Here is a 22328-nt window from a genome sequence, read left to right as displayed (position 1 = left end):
TAAAAAAGTTTTCTTCCTACTAAGTAATGATCTCACCCATCCCCACCCAATTTGAATCCACAAAGCCCTTTCCTTCCTGTTTGCTCTGTGCTGCACTCTCTCAGATGCCCACAACATTTTACCTGGATTATTTCAAGAGTGTTCAAACTGGTTTCTCTACTTGATGCTTCACTCCTTCAATCTGTCCTACACACTGCCACTAGCATGGTCTTCCTTAAATGATAGCTGAGGTCACTACCCTTCCCCCAAACCTGCAATACTCCCTCTTACATGCAGAATAAAATCCCACCTGGTTAACTTAGTGTTTTAGATCTTCCATTAAACATTTCATCCTTTTCTCTCATTTCACACCCCTTCTTCATTTTTTTTTCTTTTTTTTTTTTTGCTGTACGCGGGCCTCTCACTGTTGTGGCCTCTCCCGTTGCGGAGCACAGGCTCCGGACGCGCAGGCTCAGCGGCCATGGCTCACGGGCCCAGCCGCTCCGCGGCATGTGGGATCTTCCCGGACCGGGGCACGAACCCGTGTCCCCTGCATCGGCAGGCGGACTCTCAACCACTGCGCCGCCAGGGAAGCCCTCACACCCCTTCTTGAACCTCCATCCACACCAGAGTTAATCATCTTCCTGAATCTGCTTTGTACCTGCTTTGTCTCTGTAGCTTTGCTCCTATTATATCTTCTCCTAAAGCCCTTTTCTTCCATCCATTTTTCAAGGCCTGGCCCAAATCACATCAGCTGCATAACATATTGCTCCAAAATTTAGTAGTTGAAAGCAACGACCAGCATTTATTATCTCCTACAGCTTGTGTGAGTCAGGAATTTAGGAGCGTCTTGGTTGAGTGTTCTGGCTTGGGATGGTTCACGAGGCTGCAGTCATCTGAGGCTTGACTGGGGATGGCAGATCTGCTTCCTAAGCTGGGAACCTGGTGCTGGCTCTTGGTAGGAGTCCTCAGTTCTTCCCTAGGGCTATTTGTTCTCTGCACAGCTGGCTTCCCCAGCAGCAGCAATCTGAGAGACCAAGGCGGGAACCACAATGCCTTTTATGATCTGGTTTCAGAAGTCACATACCATCACTTTTGCCATACTCTTTCGGTTACACAGACCAGTCCTAGCATGAGGGAGATTACACAAAGGCATAAATACCAGGAAGCAGGGATCATCTGGGACAGTGTTGGAGGCTGGCTGTCACAACATCTCTTCAAGAGGCTTTCTAGATTCCCTAGCTCCATATGCCCCTCTCCTCCCTATTCCCAATAGTTCAAATTCTTTAAAAATCAGAGCTCCTGAAGATCTCCCAATTAATTCACACTTAAAAAAATCATTTAGTATTATAAAGTATAAATCTGAAAAATTGCTTTGGTTAATTATCAAAGGACACAGTGCTAAGGAACCTTCTCTAAAATCCTAGGTTGACAGAAACTTCATTGTTTGGAACTCATATTAGTGAGAACAGAACATTCCTTTCTTGCCTGAGGGGTGTATACCCTCCAGGTCACTTTGATTTAGAGAATTGGCTTCAGTTTTCAGTGCGGGGGGGGGGGGGGGGTTTGGACACAATACTCTACGTTAATCTTAAATTTATCTTTCAAGAAAATAGAACCACTAGTCTGCTTCTCAAGCCAGGTCTGATATTAACCCCTTTACATACAGATCTGATTTGCTCTGAGCCTATTAAGTACTGTTTTATTTAGAATCTACCTAAATGCTTCCCTTCCCCTGATACCATAATGATCCCCATTTCCTCCCTGTTTTGGAGACACACCCACAATTCCTCTGCTTCCTCTGCTGTGTGGGGTTTCCTTTGCTGCAGTAAGTTAATAAACCTAACTTTGTTGGGTTACAGGTTTGTCCCTGGTGGTCTTTATATGATGGGCTTTATGAACAACTAAAATTATTTGAGCTCACTATTAACTAATTTCATTTTTTAAGAACCACTCATGCTCCTTGAACAAGGGTATCTTTTAGAATATCTTGCCCAATGAGTCATTCTTATCTTTCCTCTGAACTATAGTCTACTTCCTAAATATATCTTTTCTTTGAAATATAATCTATTTACTAATTAGACATGTTTTGGACTAACCTTGCATGCCCTTCCTTCAGTGCTACAAACTCCAAGATGATACAGTCACTTTCTCCCAAGGTCCCTAACACTTTCACAGTACTATGCAATTTATTAGTGAATTAGTAACTTTCCCTCTTGTCTTACTGAGTGACTCTTGTAATCTTTATTAGGCAACTACCAATTTATATTGAGAAAACACCTAGGAAACCACTGTTTTGTGGGCTACTTCAGAGTGGGCTACTTTAATATGTGTATTATGCAAGGTTTTATGTACTTATTTTCTGACTGACACACTTGCTTTTTTCTCGTTTCCTCAACTAAAGACAGGGACTCGCTAGTCACTGTACATACCCGAGTCTAAATGCTAAGGATAAGAAATTCTGTATCATCGGGCCTGACAGAAGAATGCTGTAATCTGTAACGCCCTTCTGATTCTGAGTAAGGCCAGCATTAATACAATGCACTCTTGTTATGTCTGAATGTCCCTCTGCAAAGAACAGTGTCTCTCAAACTTTTTGTTTGATCAGACCCACATTAAGAAATACATTTTTTTTTTTTTTTTTTGCGGTGCGCGGGCCTCTCCCTGTTGTGGCCTCTCCCGTTGCGGAGCACAGGCTCCGGACGCGCAGGCTCAGCGGCCATGGCTCACGGGCCCAGCCGCTCCGCGACCTGTGGGATCTTCCCGGACCGGGGCACGAACCCGTGTCCCCTGCATCGGCAGGCGGACTCTCAACCACTGTGCCACCAGGGAAGCCCAAGAAATACATTTTGTATCACTCCTCAGGACACATAGATATAAAAGACTGGTATAAAAATTTCTCAAAACAACTCCTTTACATGTAATGCACTCTCAGATTGTTCTATTGTGTTCTATTCTTCTAGATTTCATTAAAAAAAAAGAAGTGGTGGTCTCCATCTATCAAACCGATATCACAATCCCCTAGAGACTATAATCTATGGTTTAGAAGACACCGGCTTTGCAAAAGGTTTTTGATTTGTAGTCATTCTTTCCACATTTCCGTACACCTCGGAGAGTTCCCGACAGCTGTTTTCATCTAAAGGATTACTGAGCCCTCAGTTTTGTGTAAATGCTCTGCGACGGGGCCGTTTCCCTTCTTCCTGCCTCCTTTAAGAGGGTGGTAACGGCCCATCCTGGAGGTGGAGTGGCAGGTCCCACGAAGCCCCCGGCGCAGGCCAGGCCCGCTTTTCCAGTTCGTGTGAAAGCCTGCGCGTGTGTGCGCGCGGAGGTGGGGGGTAGGGGTGAGCCAGGGGCGACACACTGACCCAGCAGTAGCCAGGAGCAGCAGAGGGAGGCCCAGGGCCGTCTCCGAGCCCGCGTTCCCAGAGACCCTGCGAGGGTCCACGCGTGCTTAGAGCGCGTCCCGGGACCTTTCCGGCCTCTGTGGCGCCCGCGCGCGCTCCCCACGAGCCAAAGTCCGAGGTGGGCTCCGGCGCGCGGCCGGTGCGGCGGCGCGCGCCAGGGGGCGGTCCTGCGCGGCCGGCACTGCCCGCCCCCAGCGCGCTCCTCTCCTCCCAGTCTCCCCCGCGCTTCCTGCGCTACGGCAGTCGCCGCCGCGTCCCCGTGCCTGTCCCCGTCTCGCTAGCAAAGGCTGTGCCATGGCGGCCTTCAGCAAGTACCTGACCGTGCGAAACTCCTCGCTGGCGGGGGCCGCGTTCCTGCTGCTTTGCCTGCTCCACAAGCGGCGCCGCGCCCTCGGCCTGCACGGGTAAGAAGGCCCGTGGCCGCGCCGCCTTCCCGGGCCCGAACGTGAGCTCCCCGCGCTCTCTTCTTCGCCCGGCGGACGAGTGCCTTTGCCCCGCGGGGTCAAGCGGAGAGGGGGCCGGCTGCGGCCGCTGTCAGGCTCCAATGTCAGGATGTCCGGTGTCCCCGCGGCGCGGGCGTCCCCCGTGCTCCCTGCGCTCCGGCTGCTCACTCTGCCCCCGGGTGTGCGAATCTTTTTCCTGCGCTCGCTAGCAAACCCGTGCCTCTGCCCCGAGGCCGTCGCCCCGATGTCCTCCCCTTTCTTGCATCAGCACCACCACCTCCTTTTTGCATCAACTTTATGGGTGTATTCTTGTTTTGCCATCTCATCTCCTGACAGACCGTGGATTTGCTTTGTGGACGTGTATGTGTGATTTGAGGAAGGGGATTGGACTCACCAGACTGGAGGCTGTTGTCTAAGTCATTGGATGAGTGAGGTTTGGCACCATTCCTTAGCAGTTGCTGTTGAAAGTCGCGAGGATGGTTTGTGTGAACTATCTTGGGTCCATTTGGCAAAGTTGCTTTCTAAAGTGGTGTCCCCTTCGAGTTGGCCAGTGAACGCCCTAGCATTTCATCGGAAAAGCTGAATCGGTTCCGAGGTATTTGGAGGGCAAGGTTCGTTTCCCTGACTCGCAGGTGGAACGTGAAAGTGTGTTCTAGATAAGGGTCCAGATCCCTTTTGATTATATTCCGCTGCTTCTCCCTCGAGAATTTTAATGTTTAAATTTAACTTTGGGAGATTATAAGATTAGAGAAGGAAGAGAGAGAATTGAGTTACTGTTGTGGCGTTACAAGACATAATTTTTTATTTGCTGGGAGTCACTTTCCTTCAGCAAATGAATGAGAAAAGGCTACTTCCAACGCATTCTTGCTACTATTGGATATTTCATATTAAATCTTAGCATAGTGCTTTCATCCATTTTACTTCATTTCTTTGGGCAGGTACTGTTGCCTTCTGTTTTGACTTGCCTAATATATCTTAGTAGTAGTAGATTTTGGACTAAAACACTGACAAGTGGCCTTCCTTCCCATGAAGTTCTTACTAACCTTCCCCTGGCTTCTTTATCTTATTAGTCTGAAGCAGTGGTCTTTCTTTTCCTGCCTAAATCTGCTTAACAAAGTTGAAAATGCTTTGCTTCTTTGTCAGGACGGTACAGTACCTATTCACTTTTCCTCTCTTCAGTTTGCTTTTAAAATGATTTATTCTGGAAGATATAAACAAAATTTTCTGTTAGATTGTGTGCTTTCTGATCTCCCAGTTGCCAATGAATGGAAATTATTTGTTATCTGGGAATATGCCAATAGAAAATGCTGAATGCTATAAAATAACTTTGAATTACATTTTTATAGAGAAGTGTTTTAGTGCATAGAACAGGTGTTTTAGTATGGGAGAGGGGGATTTGAGGACAGCCCTAACAGCTCTGGCTTGCTTTTATGATTTTTTTAATTAAAAACTTTGTTTTATTGGAGTATTACATAGTTGTAGAAAAATAAACGTAAGTGTAGAGCTTGAAGAGTTTTCACAAATAGAACTCACTCATGTAATCATCACCGTCATCTGCACCCAGATAAAAATATTATCAGCAACCCAGAAGCTCTTTTCAAGTCCCTTCCAGTCACAGCTAAAGTAGTTACTGATTAATAAGGCCATAGATTATTGATCGAGGGAAATTTGAAACATAATCTAATGGGAAATAGTAGCAATGATAGCAAGATGGTATAATGCAATCAGTTTTATTAAATAATTTAAGTGTTTATTCATTATTATATAAAATGCTTTACAAACCTCTTCTTGAGAAACTTTGTAAACTTTTTGGGGGATTAAATTATGCAACAGTTAATTTACTGAACAAAAGGTTGTTGTTAATCTTTTGCACTGGCAGTAGTGAGGAAAATCTTTATTTTACACGTCAGTTTGTGGGAGGAGAGTGCAAATTATGAGCAGATAAGCATGATGTTTAAATTACTGAGGTAAAATGGTTGCATTACTATAAAACCATTAAGAATGGTGTCAAATCTATCTTTGTAGATAATATACTTCCATAATCATTTGGATATCTTTCAGTTGCTATCTTTGGCATCATAGTTTGAAGATGAGAAAATTCTAACTTTATATTTTACTGGCTTTTCGGGTGACTGTGGTAACAGGGCGAATTAATTTTACTATCTGGTGCCTAATGAAGGAACCTGTGAGTGCTTGACCTTTATTTGTCTATGCTATTGACAGTAGATTTGTCTTAGAAGATATTCCTTAGAACCAGATAGTTAATCAAGATAATAAAATCACTTTAAAAGTTACAGTGTCATTTTATTCCAGACATTGGGAGAATGAGTAATTTAATGTTCTGAATAATTTTTTAGTTACATATGATTTGACTGGGTCAAATTTACTTTTTATTATGGAAAATTTCACACATATTCAAAGTAAGCAGAATAGTATAATGGACCTCCTATACACTTCACACAAGAAGTACCATTAACATTTTACCATTCTTGTTTCTTATAGCTCCTTGCTCCCCACCCCTGATTTTTACAGATTTTTAGGTAAAATTTATATATATTGAGCTGTACACATCTTGTACATTTTTAAAATAAATGGATACAATAGTATAACACATCCCTTTCATAAATTAGAACATTTTCATCTCCCCAGAGAGTTCTCTTGTATTCATTCTACATGACCACCGTACTAACCTTTTTCAGCCTAGTTTTGCTTAATCATACATCTTATTTTGTTTGTTATTATATGGGGAATAGTGGAATCTTCTTACTCATGGATAAAGGAGACCACATATTTCAGTTCAAAGGAAGTATGTTTCAGAATGTTGTATTACTAGGTGCTATGGGATGGAGAGGTGTGTGTGTGTGTGCGTGTATGTGTTACACATACATTAAAAAAATATATGGCATCTTAAATGTCAATTAGTTAAAAATGTAAGGTGATGACAGTGCAGTGTACAGACAGTCATATATTAAAAATTCTGAGAAAGAAGAGATTAATGTGTTTGGGAAGAGTTAGGGAAGGTTTTATGAAGGATGTGAGCTAAGCCTAGAAAGAGGGTAGGAATGAATAATGAGATAAATTGAATGTCAGTAGCAGCCCTTATCAGATTTTTGTTGCATTTTATGGGAGGAAGAAGCTTGGTGGTACTCTTTCAGTCCAAACACAAATATAATCATGTTATTTCTTCATTAAAATCTTTCAGCTATTCTAAAATACAAAATTCTTAGCATGAGTGAATGATGTTCACGATCTGGTCCTTTGCTACTTCGACTCAGCCAGCCATATGGAACTAACACACTCTGGGTAGGACAGGCTCTGCCCATCCGTTACAGTCTTATTGTAATCACTGTCATCCCCACCACTTCTTCCCACCCTCTGATGTTTATTTTCCTTCAAGACTCAGTTCAGTTAGCACTTTCCTGTCTTTTCGTGATCTCCAAACTGATGTTGTTGTCCTCTGCTCTCAGGCTGCTCTAAGCATTCCCCTACTCTAGTTACCACTCTGTATGGTAGTTTATTTTCTTGGCTTCTACCTGCATCAGACTGTGAGTTTCTGGAGGACATGGACTGAGTCATCTTTAAATTCCTAGTCATAGGATAGACATTCAGTAAGTATTTATAGGGTGGACAAATGATGTAGGATAGTTGAAGAAATTTTTTTTTTTTTTTTTGCTGTACGCGGGCCTCTCACTGTTGTGGCCTCTCCCGTTGCGGAGCACAGGCTCCCAACGCGCAGGCTCAGCGGCCATGGCTCACGGGCCCAGCCGCTCCGCGGCATGTGGGATCTTCCCGGACCGGGGCATGAACCCCTGTCCCCTGCATCGGCAGGCAGACGCTCAACCACTGCGCCACCAGGGAAGCCCATCTGAAGAATTTTTAAGGGTAATTGTCTGACAGGCAGTTGGAGATGGGGTACTAGTTCAAACGTGAGTAAAGGCATTATCTTCAGAGAAGTGATAGTTGTGTACCTGAGATTATATAACAGGAACGGGGGGGTAGGGAGGGGTAGGAAATCAGTGGGCCAGTATTAGAAGGCAGTGAAGAGACCAGTCTACATTGCCAAACTATTTTATGATCTCAATAAAACCAAACAAAGAACAAAAACAGAACAAAGCAGTTTTCTTTCTCTTCCCATGAATGCTTGTCAAAGTTCAGATTTCTCTTCCTGGATTTCAGAACCTTCCTTTATCTGGTCTCACCTTACCTGGCTAATCTTTTATTCCATTGCCTGCCAGTGACTACTCTCTGTTCCAAATAGGCCAGTTTCTGCACTGTTTTCTGAACAGGCCACACTCATTCCTGGCTTTGGAGCCTTATTCATGATATTAGCCATACCTGGAATATCTCTTCCTGTATCCTCTGTTCTTCAACTCTTATCCTTTAAGGGTTACGTCAAGGTCACCTTTTCCATGAAGTAATTTTAAACAACCCCTTTTTAATCTTATGAACCATGTATTTAGGTGCTTTTCTTTTTTCATCTATTAATTGTTTGACTGGGTATGATCTAGTTGTTAGCCATCGGAGTGTAGCCATGTCCACCAGCTTATGGGGTCCTCCTTTGTCGTTTTTCAAATCCCCAATCTATAGATGGTAGGAATAACCAAATATTTTTGGAGAGTTTCAGGGAGCTTGTGTTTCTCTTAGTCATGCCTTACTTCTATGCTTCTGCTCTATTTTAGAACCCACTTGTATGTTGTCTCTTGAGCCTGTCATTTTGGTATCTGCCTTGATTCCTCCAAAGCATCAGTCACAAAGCAGTATTTGTAGTAGAGCTTTACTGAAAATTTGGGAGTAGTGGCAGGGATTATATTGCAACATAGGGGACAGCTTAAAATGGAGAAGTTCTTTTATTTACAAGTTTCTTGTACATTCCCACTGTTGGAAATTTGTTGTCTGTTTTCCCCTGAGCCTCAGCCCTGTGGCCTGTTGCTGGGTCTTTTCTGTACCCCTTGGATGTTTCCATATCTCTAGCTTCTACTCCCTGTACTCTGTCCCCACTAACCTCCCTACAGCTTTCCTGCATACTGAATTCAGCTTTCCTTCTTGAGATCTGCCCCTTTCATATCAAGCTTTAGAAGGGGCTGGCTTCACTTTTCTCAGTTTCACAGGCCCACTGAATGTTCTGCAAAGTACAGGCGTGTGTCAGGTGAGGGGCTGGAGTTGCATGAGACCCTTAGGTTGAACCATGAGTGGATGTTGTAGGGTTCATCGCCATATGGATCCTCAGAATAAAAAGGAGATGCTTAAGCAGCTATAGGTAAAGAAGGCCTTGAAGGATTTGCCAGGAAAAGCAGCTCTGTACAGAAACCAACTGATGCAGGTCATGTTCTCAGAACTGTGCAGCTGTCTGTGGTATGCTGGGGGTAACTGGGTACTGACTTTTTAATTATTATAATTAAACTTCTCAGCTTTGGGCACATTAGCATCATTGGCCAGGCATTCCATTTTAGGGCTTTTGCAGTTGCTATTCCCCTGCCTGGAATTCTCTTTCCCCATACATCCTCACTGTTTTCCCTCCCATTTTTCTTAGAGCTGTGGTTACTGTTTGTTTTAAATAACAATTTTTTTCTTGCTACACATGTAAATGTTGTCTCCTGAAGTATATTATGAGCTCTTTAGGAGCCGGGCCCCTTCTATATGCATGGGTAAAGCAAGTCTTAGAAATTTATAAAAATAGTATCATTATTTTATAACCTGCTTTTGACAGTTAACAATAGAGTAGAAACATTAAAGACAATTTTAAGAAATTAAAAATCATGTACTTTGGTGTACAACAGACACTAACACAGTATTGTGAAGCAGTTATACTCCAATAAAGATCTATTAAAAAATCATGCATAATGTCATCACCATAACACACATATTGTTTTATTTTTATTTCCTTTTATTATTTATATGCATATATTTTTACACAGTTATATACATGGTTTGCTATTTTCATTTAAAGCATAGACATCATTCCTGTGTTTCTACATGAACCTCATTACTATATTTTAAAAGAAATACATAAATACTCCTTTGTGTGACTATATCATAATTTATTTTACCCTTAAATATTTGGTATCTAGATTGCTTCTGTTATTTTTACAGATAATACTGTGTGTGTTTGTGAGTGAACATTTCTGTCTCTGCTGAATTATTTCCTTGGAATAAATTGCCAGAATTAGGATTAATGAATGAAGGTTATAAGCTTTCTTTAGTTTTTGTGGAAAAGGAAAACATAAACGTTCTGGAGCTACACAAATTCCACATATTACTTTTTAAGAATTGTGCCATAGAATGCTATGAATGAGTGCTAATATAATTCTCTAATCATCATTAAGGGATGTTTGAATTTTTTTGGAGGGGGAACTACTTTAGAGATGTAAAATAATGTTTCAGGATTATTTTAATTTCCAAGAATGCATATTTTTATATGCAGAAACCTGTCTTCATTATGGAGGCACTCAGCATAGTATAAAACATGGTCTTTGGTGTTAGATATGGGTTCAGGTTTTTATTCAGCCATCTGCTAGACCTGTGATCTTGGTCAATTTACTCAGCCTCTTTCAGCCTCAGTTTTCTCATCTGTAGAACAGGGATAATAGTATTTACTTAATCAGTAGTTGTGAGGATCAAATGAGAAAATGTCCTAACTCAGTAGCTGGAACAAAGCTCAGTAAATAGAAGATAGCTTTAGCTTTCCCTGTGCTTGCCAAAGGACAGCAAAACATCCCATTGTTATGTACTCAGTAACTATTGAGCCTTCATAAAAATTTCCTCAAATATGCCCACGAAAATCTCCCTAAAGAAACCTTTCAAATTGATAGACTTATTCAGAGTTGGAAAGTATTTAAGTTACTTTTATGTGACATGGTTTCAGTCCTCTGTGTTTTTTCAGTTGTTGCTTCCTGAATATGATACTCTATTTCTCCACCCCTTAAAGGGAGGTCTGAAACTGAATTCATTATTCTAAGTGTGGTCTGACTGACAGAATGGAGTGGGCTGTTACCTGCTTTGTAAATCCAAAACTTTTGTTAAAATAGGTGAGGTTACATTCATTTTTGTGACAGTCAGTATTCTTCACTCATATTTTAGCTTGCACAATTGTTTTCCCTTCCTTTCCCCTTCTTAGCTTGCTGTGTTTGATTTTTTTTTTTTTTTTAAACCTGGGTGTGGGTATTTACAACTTATCTTTGTTTGGGCACATCACTTTCTCCTAAATTTTTTTTCATCATGCACATTAAAAAAACAATTTATTGGAGTATAGTTGCTTTACAGTGTTGTGTTAGTTTCTACTGTATAGCAAAGCGAATCAGCTATACATATACATATATCCCCTCTTTTTTGGGTTTCCTTCCCATTTAGGTCACCTCAGACATTGAGTAGAGTTCCCTGTGCTATACAGTAGATCCTGCACATTTAATTAGTATTCTTTCTATATATTTTGTCAATAAGTTATCGGACAGGACTAAGTATAGAGCAATGTATTTAGGTCACTATAACCTTTCTTTTAAATGATACCTTTTGGGGGTTGTATTGGTTCTCATCTTTAACTTACCTGGTACCTTTTCACACCTTTCCTTCTGGTGATATTTGGCACTCTGACGGTAGGGCTAGGCATTTGATCCATACTGGGCCAGTCAGAATCCTTCCTCCTCTGTGATGTTTCTGCTGTGGAGTCAGTGGGAAATGGTCTTCCTTTTTAGGTCATGGATGATGAATATCACCACCTTCTAATCTGTTGCAATAAAATATAAACTGGAATTATTATTATTTTATTGGCCTTACCACGCAGCTTGCAGGATCTTAGTCCCCTGACCAGGGATTGAGCCCATGCCCACTGCAGTGGAAGCATGGAGTCAGTCCTAACCATTGGACTTCCAGGGAATTCCCTAAACTGGAGTTATGAAGAAGAAAGGCGCTCTTTATAATTTTCTTTGGAGTTATATATGGCAAATTAAATTTTATGCAAAATGGGTACTGTATTTCCCTATTGTTATTTTTTTTGGAGTGATTTTTTTTACAGAATGTTAGAGTTTTTATAAATGACATTTGTAGTCATTTCTACAAAAAATTAGACACAAGGCCCTTGCTTAAGAATATGGCTTTTGTCATAACATTCTTTTTATGAGGAAATAACTTTTGTTTTAGGCATCTCTTTTAAGAATATAGCCTTCCATAAGCATTAGGATAAAATGGTCTGGATAACTGATGGTTGCGCTCTTCATTGGGAACTATTATGCATATTAAGATAGTTTGAAGCCTTGTTAGATAAAACCAGTGAGTGTGGTAAAGGTGTTTTTTAAAAAAAAACATGCATTTGTTGTTTGGCTAATTAGCAGTCCTGAATGATTGCAATTAAATTAATAAAGTATAAAATTGAAAATAAAGCTCATCAAAGCATTCAGCTAATTTGGTATCTGTGAATAGACGTAACAATCTCACATACCACTGTAATGGTACCATAATAATAGACATAAACGTGGGTTGTATGATTTACTCTCTGCTTAAGAAGTTACTGGCATTAATTTAGTGCCAATAGTTATCTGTTGGCATTAAAAATAAATGTACTCTGCGGAATGAGGCAGCTTCTCTAGGTAAATCATAATTTGGTTATTTAATCAGCATACTGTGTCTGTAGGTCGCTGCATGTTGCTCTTTAAAACATTTACACTTTCATAAACCTATGAAGTAAGCAATGAGACACATAGTGTCTCCTCAGAAGGAAAAAGTATGGTCCTATAAATTTATCATACTTTAGTGAGTAGGACGTTCTTACATTTCAGCTTCTCTGAAATTAGGATGCAATTTACAGCCGACGCATCTTAGCTTTGATTAATATGGTATTGGCATATTGTTACATTTCCGTTTTACTGTGCATGTTTTTAATTTGCTTATAAAAATGCTTCTTGGTAATTTACATCAAACTCAATCTTCTGACTCCATATTCAGTGTTACTGTCATTCTTTCTTCATTATATCTTAGAGGTTAACTTAAGTTAACTTAAGTTGAGGTAGAATCAGATCTTTTCCTCATTCCAGAGCAAGGACTGGAGGAAGTAGGGTGGCATGGGAATCAATGAACCACTCAAAGAAAGGGACCCAAAGATCATGCACTAACTCACAAAACATCTCGTGCTTGCTACATGTCAGATGCTGTGTTTATAGAGATGAAAAAAAGGTCCTATTCTCGAGCGTTGGGGGGTATGATACAAGTCTGTACCTTCATTCAACATTTAGTGCTAGGTGCTGAGAACACACAGTAGTGAATGAGAGTAGGTCTGTTTCCTAGATGGATCCTGTAGTGAGAGAAGACAGAACCCATTTCATTTTAGTTTTGTATTGGGCACTTGGGAAGATTAAAAATTAAATAGGCAAGATTTTTGCTGTTAAGAAACCCACAGACTATTAAAAGAGGGAATCCTGTGTCTGGACGTTTCACACCAAATTTCTAGTTAAGAAAAGAAACTCCTGGTATATTTTATTTAAAATATTATTCTCCATTTACCTGTGGTACAATTTTGTTGCATCAGGAAATTAGATTTAAGGTGTTTTCAACTATGGTATTCATTTTCTTTTCCCTGCAGTAATGCCCAAGATGTGTTTAGTAAAACAGTGGAGGCACTGGGGGAGGCAAGTGTAGGACAGAATCAATGAAAGGATCCCATTTTTAACGTATCAGATAATTTCCAATTTAACTATTGATGAGTGAATACATTTCTCTCTGTATTTTATCACCGGCTCAACAAAATAGCTACTTCCCCTTACTTCAGTGAAGAAACTTTCAATGTGGAAGGAAATACAATGTTTATCCAGTACGTTCTATTGAATGCTTCTTGTATGTCTCTAAGCTAGGCATTGAGATACCAAATTGATGGACATTATTTCTAACCCCTGTCTTGTGGAAATACAAATATATAGAAAAGTCGTACAAGTCAGTATGACTAGACCTGTGGTCTAATAATAATTCTGTGGGAGGGAGCACTGAATTGGGAATGTTTGATTGTTTTGGTTGTTACCTGGGGAGGTTTCACTTTTGTGCCTGATCTTAAGAGATAAGGCGTAAAAGGCATTCTAGGTAGAGAAAGTAGCATGAGCAAAGGCATGGCGTTAGTGGAGTTACGATTTGAGAAGAAGGGACTGCAAAGACATGAAGCTGGTAACCTTACTATTAACTATTTATTGAGCACTTGCCATATTATAGGTTCTAAATATTTTGCATTTATTCCTGACAACAGTCGTTTGAGATAGTTGTTTTATTATCTTTATTTTATCGGTGAGTAATCAGAAAGGTAAAAATGGTACCTGATTATAAGAGTTCTTACGTTTGAATTAGCCATGTGGAGGGTAAAAGACAGAATAAAACATTTTTATAGACCCTTCAGATATACTTAGATTTGTAACCAAGCAAGGCCTCATGCGCCCCTGGACAGAAAGCCAAACTCTTGACAGCAGGTGTTTTCAGCAAAGTAAGGGTTTTTTGCACGGCGCCAAGCAAGAGAGAGAGACAAGCTTCAGATCCACTCCATCTTGGTCTTTGAGTTAGGGATTTTTTTTTTTTAAGGGGAAGAACGAAAGCTGGGGCTAATCATCATCTTGTGACATTTCTTCATCATAGTTTCGGGAGTCGGGATGTTCTGGTTTATGAGGCTCAGACCAGGTGGTCCATGGCTTGGGGTCCATTAGCTCATCTTGCCCTGGAGAAACAACCTGGGTTTGTGTGTTAATGATGATATATATAATAGCAATTTTAGTACATTAACGATGTTATCGACAGTAGCAGTCTTCGTCATCTGACTCTGGTTGATTAGTGTTCAGTTAGCACAGGATTGAGGTCAGAGGGGACAAAAAAGGGAATAAAGAATTGGATAGAGAGAGTAATCATAAACTCAGTAAGGGAACTCGGTTTCAGATTCAAAAGAACAGTCAAGAATCATTGAGGGGCTAAGAAAAAGTCTTATGTTAAATTCAAAGTTATGTTAATTGTTAGATTAACAATTTTATTGTAGTATATTAATTTTAAAATATAGTCATGGTGAAATACTCTTAAGATTTTTAAAACATTTTTATTGTATATCATACAGCAAATACAGAAAAGTGCATAAAACACGTATATAAATTAATGACTTTTTTTGTAACTGCCACCCAGGTCAAGAAATATCTTTGCCATCTACCCAGAAGCCACATGCCCCTTCCCAGTCGCAGCCCCTTCCCTGTACTGTCCTGACTTCTATAGTAATTACATTTTTGCATTTCTTTATAATTTTATCACCCAAAGGTGCGCTCCTAAGCACTATAATTCAGATGTGTTTGTGGGATTTTTTGTTCAAGTCTCTCTTAATCTATGAGTCTGCATGCCATTTCTCTTTCCCCTTTGTTATAGTTTATTTGTTGAAGCAACCAGGTGTTTTCACCTATACATATTCTGTAATTTGGATTATGCCAGTTGTATAATTTTTCTTCATTCTCTATTTCCTGTAAATTGCTAGTTGGATCTAAAGTTTAGATTTTGTTTTTATTTTTTGGACAAGAATGCTTCCTAGGTGTTGATGTGGTATAGTCTCTGTCACAAGGTGTATCATGTCTGGTGGTTTCTTTTTGTGATTTGAGCAGCCACTGATATTTGATACCTAGAATAATGAGTTTATTAGGTCTTACAAAATGGTGATATTTGAATTCGGTTATTACTTCATTTATAAGGTGGAATGCTTCTGTAAAAAGGAAGTTTTCTTCATCTATTTGGTTCCCCAGTGGTACAGTTCAGTTAGGAAAGGCAGGATGGATGTTTGCTTCTTTATTATACATCAGTTTCTTGTTATTCTCTGGAGGTGACCAATGAATTCTTCTTAAGTGTCATTATGAACCTAATGATTGACTACTTGTAAATAAGTAGTTAATGCTCTCTTATAGATGCTTTGGAGGAACCTTTATGAATGCAGTGAATCTTATAAAAATATGAAATGTGCCTCAGGTATCAACTCTTGCATTGGTTTTATTTCTATCTAAATTTTAGAATGAGCATGTTGGGATTTTGATGAGGATTTCATCTAATTTATAGGTTAATTTCTAAAATTGGTTATAGTGCCCTTTATTTTTTGATCAATCTTGCCATGAGTTTGTAACGTGTCAGTTTTTTTAAAAATCTGACTTTCAGTTTTGCTTTACCTCTGTTGAGTGTCTTTTATTTCATTTTTATTTGCTTTTATCTGTATTTTATTCTTTATACTTCAGTTAATTTTGTTCTTTTTCTAATGTTCACATAGATGATGAATTTTCCATCTTTTCTGATGTATTCGTTTAAGGTTATAAAGTTCTCTAAGCACTGTTCAGTTGCATCCCACAGTTTTTTTGATATGTAAACTCTTATGTTGTAAACATATAATTTGATATGTATATCATTCGTTTCAAATATTTTAAAAATTTCTTTGACCCATGACTTTTCACAAACCAAGGCGAATCTCTTTATTTATGTCAGTTACCTATTGTTGTATAACAAACCACCCCAACAGTTATTTTTCCCCCTTATTTCTATGGATGGCTGGGTTGTTCCTTTGCTTGTTTTGTTTGGGTTCCCTTATGAGGAACCCAGTAGAGGATTGGCTGCACTGGAAGGTTCATATCTGGTAGTTGGTGCTGGCTGGTGGCTGGGATGCCTTGATTTTCATCTAAGTGATTATATCATTCAGTAGGCTATACCAGTTCCTTACCTGGTGGTCTCAGGTCAGCATTCCAAGAAGCCAGGGTGAAAGCAGAAAGGCTTCCACCCATTCTGTTGGCTAGAGCAAGTCACAAGCCTGGCCCAGATTCAAGGGTGGGAAAAAAGATTCCTCCTTTTTAGGAATTTGTCTCAGTATTTAATATACCAGCATTTCAAAACATTTGGGAATTTTTCTTGTATTTTTCTTTTTGCTGTTAATTACCAGCATAATTGCTTTGTGGTTAGAGTATTGATTTTTTCCCTCATTTTATTTTTACCTCTTTTAGTTGTTTGGAAGTTATTCTCTATATAAATTTTTAAAAAAATTTTACTGGTTACCCTAGAAATTTTGCCATCTGTTTACCTTTTCAAGTCTAAATATTAATCAATAAGAAATACTTCGTAATTCTCCCAGGCAGTAAAAGGACTTCAGAGCAGTGACCCCATTAACTTTTCGTCCTTATTTAGATGCATTTGTTGTGGGGTTTTTTTTTTAGTACTATAAGACATTATTATTATTGTTTTATATAATATTTACTTAGAGTTATATATTTACCACATTCTTTGCTTTCCATTCCCTCTTGCAATCTATACCTTTCAACTGAGATCAACCCTCCTCTCCCCCATAATATGTCCTTTATAAATTTCTTTAGTACAAGTCTGCTGATGGTGAACCCTCTCCATATTGCCAGGGAATGTCTTTATTTGCCTTCATTCATGTAAGTGTCTTTTTTCCTGAATGTTTAATTCTAGATTGGCAGTAATTTTCTTTTTGTACATTGAAGATTTGATTCCACCATATTCTGGTTTCCATTATTAATGTTGAGAAGTCAACTGTTAGTTTGTAACTGTTGCTGCTTTGAAGGTAATCATTCTTTTTTGCTCCCCTAGAGGCTTTTAAGGATTTATGTTTGTCTTTGGTTTTCTGAAGCTCACTATGATTTGGTTAGGTGTGGATTTATTTTTTATCCGTCTTCCTTAGAATTCACTGGGCCTTTTAATTTTTGTGGATTGGTCTGTTTCTTCCATTTTGGAATATTCTCGGCCATTACCTATGCCTCGTTTTCTTTCTTTATTCTTCCTGGACACCAACTGAGATAGTCTTATTGTAACCACTGTCTCTTATTTCTTTGTTTGCTGTCTTTTTGTTTTCTCCTTGCTATACTCTGTATAGTCAATTCTGACTTAGCTGCTAGATTATTAATTTTCTCTTCAGCTGTGTGAAATCTATTAAACCTTTTGATTAAATATTTAATATTATTGTATTTTTATTTTTAAGAATTCCATTTGGTTTTCTTAAGTCTGTGTAGCTTTTTATTATTTTCTTATCTTGGTAGATATCTTTGTTTTATTTTATCTGTTTATTTCTTTAAATATAGTCTGCATTGTTTTATAAGGTATGTTTGGAAATTACAACATCTGAAATCTTTTTGGGTCTGCTCCTGTTTTCTGTCATTTCTACTGGTTCTTGGTTATGGAGTGTAGTTTCCTGTGTGCTTGGTTATTTTCGATTATGGTCTAGACATTTTATTTAAAATTACTTGTAGGAATAATTTTGAGGCTTATAGTAAACATACTTTCATTTTAAGAGGAAAGTTTACTTGTTAAAGTACCTGGGAGCAGTATCAGTCAGGGAACAACTTAAACCAAGTTTCTTAAGAGCACATACTAAAATTTTTAGTACAGTAGCTTAATAAACAGGTATAAGACTCACATTTCAGACTTCATATTTTTGTTTCCCAAAGGAGTTATATCATTGTATATTCACAGTATTGTCATGTTAATTCCTTTCAAATCAACATCTCCACTCTTGAACTTCAAATCTAAACTTAAAAAAAAATCTCCTGGACAATTCCATATAGTTATCTTATTGGAACCTGAAATTTAACATATTTATAATGAGTCCAATTATTATTTCCCTGAATGCCTCTACTGTTATTCTTTATTATGGTAAATGGACTGACTGTCCTCGGGTCGCTTCGGGTGCAAACTGTTTGTGAGACCTGAGGAAAAATGATCTTTGCCTTTCAGGGCATAAGTTTGGAGCAGAAGGTTTCTAATACCTCCTGTATCTTTACATAGTTCTTTAAGTCTTTGCTCTTCTCCTCTCATTTCCATATTCAGTTAGGTCTTAGCTCTTATCTATTCCCTCACCCTGTTATTTCTAGCAATTTTGTTTCATCTTTCCATTTCCATAGCCACCACCTTTGTTCAGGTCTTCATCATTTTTGGGCCCTGATTGACCTTGGTTGTGTGTGTGCACATGTGTGCCCACACACACAAACACACACACACACAGCTATATTTGATATGGCTAAGGACTTGAATTGGGGGACAATAGAAATGATAAGGAACCTACTTAGAAAGCAGGTGAGAAAATTGTTAGTTTACATGAGACATTTTGATAGCCTGAACTGAAGTAGTTGCAGTAGAGGAAAAGGAGAGCATCGAGAGAGATTGGATAGGGAGAGTATGAGAAAGGGAGAATATCTAAGAATAATTCCCAAGTTTGTGGCTTAGGTGATTGGATAGAAGAAGGTACATTCACTGAGTTAGGGCCCAGCTCAGAATGAGAAGGTGGAAGGGTAGATTTGGGGTGGAAAGGTAAGTTCAGACATACAATGCATGTTGAGTTTAAAATGATTTCAGTAGATCCAGGTACAGATACCTTATTTAAAAAAATAGATTATTCAAGTCAGGAGCTTAGGAAAGATGAGGGAGCTAGAGATTTGGGGAGTCGTTAGAGAATGGGTGATAGCTGATATCATGGTTTTGACCGAGGTGTTCTAATGTAGTATCTCTAGGACCTAGAGATGATGGATCTAATGATTCATTCTTCAGGGTCCTAAAGTTCTTTGAGAATTTTCTAACTTTGTGTTTTCATCTTGGTGATAAATTATAAATAAATTAGTATAAGCACATTCTGGATCATCTGAATGACTACCATAGTATTGCAGATTTTTGTGCCCGTATTTGTGTTTGAATTGTTGCTTAAGTGATCATCGAAAGAGACCACGTGTATGGTAGACAAATCTGCTGCATTAGAACCTACATCAGGCTGAAGTGTAGTAATGTAAAACTAAGAAAATCATCTTCAACCTTAGTATTCATACTGAATTACTTTGCTATTAAAATTTTCTTTTGTAGTGGTAATTATGGGTGAAAGGTGTTTCCATAGAATTTCTAAGTAACTGAAATCTTATAACGAAGCTTTGGTTTGAAATCATGAAAAAGACGTAGAGCAACTGAGTAGTGTATTACTTTGTCACAAACTGATAAAAGAACATAGGGCTGACATGTAGATTATGTGTTTACGCCAAGTGAAGGCCTTATAAGATGTCATGGTATACTCTGAATAAGGTATTTCATGGTAGCTTGAAGAGAGAAAAGTGATGGGAGAGCTGGCTGATCATGTGGCCCATTGTGGGTGTGTGTATGTATATATATTGTGGGTGGATATGTGTGTATATATGTATGTATGTATGTTTTATATATATATGCAAATTATATTTTTGTGAGCAGTTACATTGCATGGATCTCCATTTGTCTCTATAAATACCAATTTGTAACACTTATTATTAGTAGTATTATTAGTAGTAAGTTCTATGACATTTTCACTGAGTATTTTAATTTTTAGAATTTTGTTTTGGGGTATACTAATAAATTGATTATCCCATCAACATTAATGAAGCAGTGATTTAAAGCCAGTTCACTGTTTACAAAAGAAAAATAATGAAGATTATTTAAAAATCTTGGCTATTAACTGGAACATACAACACATAAATAATTCCTTCTACTCTTTTACCCCAGCACTGGTGATTAGTTGTAGCAATGTTATCTCACCTATCACTTTAAATGAATGTTGATTCCATTTTTATTGGCTTTAAAATTTTTGCTAGTTTTTAAGTGATAAATTTTATTTTGTGGTTGTAGAAGAGCTGTAAACAAAAGGAATGTATACAGTTGACCCTTGAACAACATGTTTTTGAACTGCGAGGGTCCACTTGTGTGGATATTTTTCACTAAATATGTACTTCCATACTATATGATCCATGGTTGGTTGAATCCAAGGATCTGGAGCCTCGGATACGAAGGCCTACTGTATAGTTATAGGTGAATTTTCAACTGCAGTGAGGGTCAGTGCTCCTAAGTCTTCACGTTTAAGGGTCAATTAACTTAATTTTATGCTTATACATTTTTAAAAAATTTATTTATTTATTTTTGGCTGTGTTGGGTCTTCGTTGCTGCGCGCGGGGCCCCCCCTAGTTGAGGCAAGCGGGGGCTACTCTCCGTTGCGGTGTGTGGGCTTCCCATTGCGGTGGCCTCTCCCGTTGTGGAGCACAGGCTCTAGGTGCATGGGCTTCAGTAGTTGTGGCGCCCGGGCTTCAGCAATTGTGTCTCGTGGTCTCTAGAGCGCAGGCTCAGTGGTGCATAGGCTTAGCTGCTCTGCGGCATGGGGGATCCTCCTGGACCAGGGCTTGAACCCGTGACTTCTGCATTGGCAGGCGGATTCCTAACCACTGCACCACCAAGGAAGCCCGCTTATACATATTTAAGGAAGCACCAAATTAAGTCAACGCTGGGGTCTGTAAGAATTTTTTTTTCTTTCAGGAGAGGTTCGTATATTATCTGAAGTCCAGGAAACACTGGCCTAGAAAAATGAACTAAGTGAGAAATTTTAGGGTCAGAATTATTGTTCTGGATAACAAAACTCTGATCAAAGTTTTCAGAATTGTTTTCCTTTTTTTTTTTTACTTAGTCTGAAAGTTATCTGAAAACTTCTCTTTTAATTTTTGTCAATTTCTTTTACCTAGTCTCATAGTTTGTTGGGGGAAGTTTCTGCTTATTAGTTTTACATATTTTGTTGGCATTATTAAGGAATAGTTAACTCCATCTCCTTCTCCCTCACCCCTCCAACAATAAAGAACAAAGAAAATGTACTTTTCTATTGTGTTCTTAGGAAAAAGTCCTCCCCTAGGTTTTGGTCATCTTTTTCTTTTATAGTTTTATTGAAGCTTTACTGATGTACAATAAACTGCTTATGTTTAAAATACACAACTTAATGAGTTTTGACATGTAAGCACCTGTGAAACCATCACACCCATCAAGATAGCAAACATTTCCATCACTCCAGAGATCCCTCATGCCCCTTTGTAGTCAGTCTTCTCCCTTGCACCAGCCTGAAGCGACCACTGACCTGCTTTCTATGACTGTAGATTAGATTTGACTGCTCTAGAATTTCATGTTAAGTGGGATCTACACTATGTACATTTTTGTCTAGCTACTTTTAGTCAGCATAATGATTTTGAGATTCATCCATGTTGTGTGCATCAATAGGTTTTTTTAAATTGTTGAGTACATTTTATGGAAATAACTACAATTTTTAAAATCCATTCACTTGTTGATGAACATTTGGATGTTTCCAGGTTTTGGCTATTAAAAATAAAGCAGCTATGAATATTTGTGTAAGGTTTATGTATGGAAATATGCTTTTATTTTCCTTGAGTAAATACTTAGTAGTGGAATGGCTGGCTTGTATGGTAGGTGTATGTTTAACTTTTTTTTTTTTTTTTTTTTTTGCGGTACGCGGGCCTCTCACTGTTGTGGCCTCTCCCGTTGCGGAGCACAGGCTCCAGACGCGCAGGCTCAGCGGCCATGGCTCACGGGCCCAGCCGCTCCGCGGCATGTGGGATCTTCCCAAACCGGGGCACGAACCCGTGTCCCCTTCATCGGCAAGCGGACTCTCAACAACTGCGCCACCAGGGAAGCCCTCTTTAACTTTTTAAGAAACTGTTTTCCAAAGTGATTGTACCATTTTATATTC

At 39.0% G+C, this 22328-nt stretch overlaps 1 protein-coding gene across 1 annotated transcript in view; it reads left to right on the top strand.

The window, feature by feature from the left end:
* The first annotated feature begins 3615 nt into the window (after positions 1-3615).
* Positions 3616-22328, top strand: part of ABCD3 (ATP binding cassette subfamily D member 3) — an 81850-nt gene continuing 63137 nt past the window's right edge. The window contains exon 1 of the mRNA XM_029229259.1: positions 3616-3787. Within this exon, the coding sequence (XP_029085092.1) occupies positions 3678-3787 (110 nt within the window). The 5' untranslated portion in view covers positions 3616-3677. The remainder of the gene's footprint in view (positions 3788-22328) is intronic.

The sequence above is a fragment of the Monodon monoceros genome, unplaced genomic scaffold (genome assembly GCF_005190385.1).
Source record: "Monodon monoceros isolate NGI ecotype Baffin Bay Population unplaced genomic scaffold, NGI_Narwhal_1 Super_Scaffold_18, whole genome shotgun sequence".
In the NCBI taxonomy this organism is placed as follows: Eukaryota; Metazoa; Chordata; class Mammalia; order Artiodactyla; family Monodontidae; genus Monodon; species Monodon monoceros.
Note: the sequence above shows the minus strand (reverse complement) of the source record. Positions and strands in the feature narration are given on the sequence as shown.